This window comes from Garra rufa, chromosome 22 (assembly GCF_049309525.1).
Source record: "Garra rufa chromosome 22, GarRuf1.0, whole genome shotgun sequence".
NCBI lineage: Eukaryota > Metazoa > Chordata > Actinopteri > Cypriniformes > Cyprinidae > Garra > Garra rufa.
Window position 1 is genome coordinate 29,958,017 of NC_133382.1, and position 6,513 is coordinate 29,964,529.

Sequence of the window (6,513 nt, forward strand, 5' to 3'; positions counted from 1 at the left end):
AATGCAGCTTCAAAGGGCTCTAAACGATGACAGCCGAGGAAAGAAGGGTCTTATCTAGCAAAACGATTGGATTTTTTTTTTTTTATTACAAATTATATACTTTTTAACCTCAAATGCTCGTCTTCTCTAGCTCTGTGTGTACTCTGTGTAAAGATTAAAAAGTTTTAAATTGTAAATGGTTTTAGAAAATAACCGGTAAAACTTCTTCCTCGTCTGGGATCATTTAGAGCCCTTTGAAGCTGCATTTAAACTGCATTTTGGAAGTTCAAACTCGGGGGCACCATAGAAGTCCATTATATGGAGAGAAGTCCTAAAATGTTTTCCTTAAAAAACATAATTTCTTTATGAATAAAGAAAGAAAGACATAAACATCTTGGATGACAAAGGGGTGAGTACATTATCTATACATTTTGGTTCTGAAAGTGAACTACTCCTTTAAGACTGGTTTTGTGGGTCCAGAATCACATATGTATTTATGTCTGGGTATGTATTCTCCACAGGAGAACGAGTGCTGGCAAGCGGTTCGGTTCAGCTCCCGCGGTTCACTCTCCTGGAGTCAGGAAGTTTACTCATAAGCCCCTCCCACATATCAGACGCTGGCACTTACACCTGCATGGCCAGCAACTCCCGTGGCATAGACGAGGCCTCGGCCGACCTCGTGGTCTGGGGTGAGTATCTGTGTGTGTTTTGAAGTGTGTAGATCACAGGCTATCTTTATACTCTATGTTGTCCATGTTTAAGTGTGTTTGTGAGTTGATATCATACACCTGTGCATATACTGATGTGCATTTCCTTTGTTTTATCATACAGCGCGTACACGCATCACAAATCCTCCTCAGGATCAGAGCGTCATCAAAGGAACAAAAGCCACCATGACTTGCGGCGTGACGCATGACCCCAGCGTCTCAGTCAGGTGCGGCCCACATACATGATTGTTGTAAACACAAAACATTTAGCATTTTTTTGAAACTACTTTTATGCAAATGCAACCATGTGGGTGGAGAAAAAATATATTATTATCTAAATGTTTATGCATAGATATTTAACTATGCAGCTGCTAAGTGCATTGCTTTGCAATTCTAAGGTGTCTATAATATTTAGTCACTAAATACTCTTATGGTTTAAGACGTCACTTTGAATCAGACTTCCTACTTGAGAATTTGCTGTATTTACATTGTAATAAATGTAATGATTCATTAGGGTTCTGAAAATGTTTTAGGTTGATTGATGCTACAACATTTTGGGTGATTGCTAGGCCAACAGGGGGTTCTAAACAGTGATGCACTGATTGTTTTGTTTTTTTAAAAGCAATTTGGCCAGTTCCTATACTGGTTGCTAATTCTTTTTCTTTGTTTGAGCAAATTCATTTGATGTTCATTTGCTCTATAACAGGCAAACTGGACTTAAACGAGTAGCTCACTTCCAGAACACCCATGTCATACAAAGATGTTTTCTTTCTTCATATAATAATATACTTAGTCGGCGCGATTGTTTTGTTTTCATCAGCATAGGTTTGAAAATCATACTTCACTGGTTTGGACTCATGTTATTGAGAATTCATTATGAATATTCACAAAGCTGGAATGCTGGGCTTTGCAACAATAGACCTACAACTTGTGGTGAGAAGCAACTCATCCAGAAGTTAGGAGGTACACCTCTCAGAAAACGTACAAATACAGATATTTTTGTGAAAACCTCAAATTTGACCAAAACTGACATTTTTCACTTGATTTGCCTGTAGCTCAAAATTAGACCATTCGCGTTCCGACTCATTTTGCCAGCACGGGTCCTGAAATGTTTTCTCAAAAACCTTAATTTCTGAACATCTGAACATCATGAACATCTTGGATGACATGGTAAATCATCTAGAAAGTTTTATTCTAGAAGTGAAACAAAAATATATGTAGCCATTTGAAATTAGAGGCCAATTTATCACCAATTGACCGGCGCATCTCTAGTTCTTGAATGTTTTGGGTGGTTCATTATTAGGTGTGCATTGTATTCCCTTAAAAGGATAGTTCACCCAAAAATTTAAATTCTGTCAATAATTACTCACCCTCGTGTTCTTCCAAACCCACAAAATCTCCGTTTATCTTTGGAACACAAATTAAGATGCTTTTAATGAAATCTGAGAGCTTTCTGACCCTGCATAGACAGCAACGCAACTGAGACGTTTAAGCCCAGAAAGGTAGTAAAGACATTGTTATAAAAGTCCATGTGACATTTGTGGTTCAGTCGTAATGCTATGGCGCTACCAGAATGCGACTTTATTCCACAGTTTCTTTGACACAAATACACAAGATTACCACAACTTTGCTAGAAAACATCCTTCTTGACAATCAAACAACTGCAAATCTAACATTGCCATTTTATATGTTTTTGAGCAGTGTCGGCAATGGAGCACCTATGAATATCTTAGTAGGAATATCTCACTTCCAACTTGGAACGGAATGCAAGGGTTGTTAAAATACTTAACCTTGAGTGCGAGCTCTAGCGATAGTGATGCATGCCTTAGCAATATTATAGCCTGCCATGTTTCACACCATTCAAATCCTGGTAGATAAAATCGTCTAGCGTTAATGATGCCGCACCAGCGTGAAATCATGAGCCATTACATTATCTCAACATTTACAGCCCCCGTACAGTTCCCCAGAATCCTTTGAATCTAACTGCAAACCCTGTGTGCTCAATTGGAAGTCTACAGCTTCAACCGTCCTCCATTACAGCAGTTCAACATCGAGTGAGTGATTTGAAGACAAGATTCAGACTCTCATTAAAAACCTACAAACTTCCAATGAGTTCCTCTCAATGAGAACCTGGACTGCACTTAGTGATGACTTTTAAGAGTCTCTGTCTTTCTCTTTCATGTCTTTGTGTCCTCCTTAACCTCCCTCCAAACACCCGTGGAGGCTTTTCACTTATTTCGTAAAGAATGAGGGATGAGAAGGAAGGGTAATTGTGTTGGATGGAAGCAGTAATTGATAGCAGCAGTAAAAGGATTTCCAACAAGCCAGGCCATGATGCAATTAATCACGAGTGTTTGTGAATGCGTATCTGTTTCCAGCGTGTGAGAGAGTCTTATCGATTACGCAGAGCTTGGACACATCTGTTAGAAGCTTCTGATGACCTTGGATGTTCCCTGAACTCTGTACAATGTCTTTGTGATGAATGTAATGTGTGCAACTGCTCGGTTAAATACACACAGGTGTCATGCGGTAACTACATCTGCTAGACCGGCGGCACAAAGGAAATGTTGCTTTGCAGTCAATGAAATGATACAATAAATCATTCTTAATACAGTTATACTATCAAATGCAGCGCTTTCTCTCTTTCTTCATAACTATTTTTTAGTTTAATTAGCCATTAAATATTTTAGTTTTTAGCTTAACTTTAATTAACAAGACAGCATCAAATCTGAATTGACCCATTTACATAAATGTAATAATTCATTAGTCTTAAAATGGTGATTTTTCATACACTTTCATTAAAATGTATCTCTGTTTGCAAAGGTGATCTGAGGGATTTAGTAAGTTGTTATGCTTGGTAGGTTTTCTTTTTGTTTTTTAGAATGTTCTAGGTGGTTGCTGTAGGGTGTTATTAGATTAATCCCCGAGTGTTTTGAGTGTTTTCAAGGGGGTTTTGCTTGATGATTGCTAGAACAGTCTGGGTTGTTGCTTAGGTGTTACTAGGCGGATGCTAGAACAATCAAGATGCTTGCTATGCCGTTATTAGGTGGATATTATTGTATCAGATTGCTAGGGTGTTGCTAGGTGAATGTTAATACGTTCTGGGTGATTGCTCGCTGGATGCTAGATTATTCTGGGCGGTTGCTAGGGTGTTGCTAGTTGAATGCTAGAATGTACTGGGCGGTTGCTTAGGTGTCACTAGGTGGATGCTGGAACATTCTAGGTGGGTGCTATGCCATAATTGGGTGGATGTTAATGTATTAGGTTGCTAGGGTGTTGCTAGGTGAATGTTTTGGGTGGTTGCTAAGTGTGTTACTAGGTGGATGCTAGAACATTCTAGGAGAGTGTAATGACATTAGGTGGATGTTAGTGTATTAGGTTGAAAGAATGTTGCTAGGTGAATGTTAGAATGTTCTGGGTGATTGCTGGGTGGATGCTAGAATATTCTGGGTGGTTGCTAGGGTGATTCTAGGTTGATGCTAGAACATTCTAGGAGGGTGCTATGCCACTATTAGGTAGATGTTAGTGTGTTAGCTTGCTAGGGTGTTGCTAGGTGAATGCTGGAATGTTCTGGGTGGTTGCTAGGATGTTACTTGGTGGATTGTAGTGTATTAGGTTGCCAGGGTGTTGCTAGGTAAATGCTAAAATGTTGTGGGTGGTTGCTGGGGTCTTGTTAGGTGGATGCTAGAATGTTCTGGGTGGTTGCTAGGGTGTTATTAGATGAATCCCTAAATGTATTGGGTGTTTGCAGGGGTTTTACTGGATAGATGCTAGAACAGTCTGGGTGGTTGCCAGAGTGTTACTAGGTGGATGTTAGTGCATTAGTTTGCTACGGTGAATTAGTTTTACTAGATGGATGCTAGAACAGTCTGGATGGGTGCTATGCTGTAATTAGGTTGATGTTAGTCTATTAGGTTGCTGGGTGAATGCTTGAATGTTCTGGATGGCTGCTAGGGTGTTACTAAGTGAATCCTTGAGTGTTCTGAGTGGCTTCAGGGGTTTTACTGGATGGATGCTAGAACAGTCTGGGTGGTTGCTAGGTTATTACTAGGTGGATGCTAGAACAGTCTGGTGGTTGCTAGGGTGTTACTAGGTGGGTGCTAGAACAGTCTGGGTTGTTGCTAGGGTGTTACTAGGTGAATGCTAGAACGTAGGTGGTTGCTATGCTGTTATTAGGTGGATGTTAGTGTATTAGCTTTGCTAGAGTGTTGCTAGATGAATGCTTGAATGTTCTGGGTGGTTGCTAGGGTGTTGCTAGGTGGATGCTAGAATGTTCTAGATGGTTGCTAGCATGTTACTAAGTGAATCCTTCAGTGTTCTAGGTGGCTTCAGGGGTTTTACTAGATGGATGCTAGAACAGTCTGGGTGGTTGCTAAGGTGTTACTAGGTGGATGCTAGAACATTGTAGGTGGTTGCTAGGGTGTTGCTAAGTGGATTCTAGAAAGTTCTGGGTGGTTGCTAGGGTGTTACTATGTGAATTACTTGAGTGTTCTGGGTGACTGCAGGGGTTTACTAGGTGGATACTAGAATGTTATAGGTGATTGCTATGCCATGATAAGGTGGATGTTAGTGTATGTGGTTGTTAGAGTTTTCTGGATGGTTGCTAGGGTGTTGCTAGGTGGATGATAGAATGTTCTGGGTGATTGCTTGGCCAAGGCTGTTTTGGGTAGTTACTAGGTCTTTACTAAGTGGATGCAAGAGTATTCTTAGGTGTTCTGGGTGGTTGCTAGGCCTTTACTAGGTGGATGATAGAGTGTTCTGGGTGGTTGCTAGGGTGTTACTAGGTGGATGCTAGATTGTTTTGCATAATTTCTTGACCAAGGCTGTTTTGGATGGTTGCTAGGTCTTTACTAGGTGGTTGCTAGGGTGTTTCTAGTGAATATGTTGCTTATGGGTCCACAGAGAAAAAGAGTGTTCTTGATTAAAAGGTTTGAAATAGTGAAGGGTTTTAACAAGTACCACTAATAACATTGTTAGCTAATTTTTCACAATCAGATTAAAACCAGATTTGTTTCATGCAGAAATATGTCACATTAAAACGTGTCTTGCATTGTGTTTGATCTTATATTTAATTGAATAAATAGTTTTAAAATTAGCGCATTACACAATGATGGTCTCAAAATAAACTGAAATTTGTAAACTTGTACACTATTTGTTGTTAATGTTGGTGTTTGTGTGTGCATTCAGGTTTGTCTGGGAGAAGGACGGTCAGGTGATCCTCCCACAGTCTCTGCCTCGGCTGCGTCTGGATGTCAACGGGACACTGCACATCTCTCAGACCTGGTCAGGTGACATCGGCACATACACCTGCAGAGTGACATCAGTGGGCGGCAATGATTCCCGCAGTGCGCACTTACGCGTGAGGTCAGAGATGAAAACGCACTCCTATCATCCTCTCTGCTCTGTTCCCCAGCCACGCAGTCCTTCATCTCCTCTGATCATTTCTTTTTGATTTGTTCTTTCCCTGCTCTCTGAATCATATCTCATTCAGTTTTTCAATATCCCTGTTTATCACCTACACTCATTCTGCCTCTTTTTCTGTCTCGTTGCCTCCATTTTTTAATTTAATAGCACAGCAGTTATTGTCTGCCCTCATTTTTTCTTTCTGCTCATCTTCATCGTTCTTTTTTTTATCAATCAAATATATTACGATTCACCCTGTCTCTGTTCTTTTTTGTGTAATGTTCATGTCTCTTATCGATTGATACAAAAATCTTATAGTCATTTCATACTCACCCATTCATTTCCACATTTCTCCAATGTCAAACATTTCCATTCTCTTAAAACTCATCTTTTCTTTCTGTCTTATATAGAGAAAGGATAAAGA

At 40.0% G+C, this 6,513-nt stretch overlaps 1 protein-coding gene across 1 annotated transcript in view; it reads left to right on the plus strand.

Annotated features, from left to right (window-relative positions):
- LOC141297471 (protein sidekick-2-like) overlaps positions 1 to 6,138 on the plus strand; it is a 40,548-nt gene extending 34,410 nt beyond the window's left edge. Inside the window, exons 10-12 of the mRNA XM_073827901.1 lie at positions 501 to 668; positions 811 to 913; positions 5,874 to 6,138. Of these exons, the coding sequence (XP_073684002.1) occupies positions 501 to 668; positions 811 to 913; positions 5,874 to 6,138 (536 nt within the window). The remainder of the gene's footprint in view (positions 1 to 500; positions 669 to 810; positions 914 to 5,873) is intronic.
- The last annotated feature ends 375 nt before the right edge of the window (positions 6,139 to 6,513 follow it).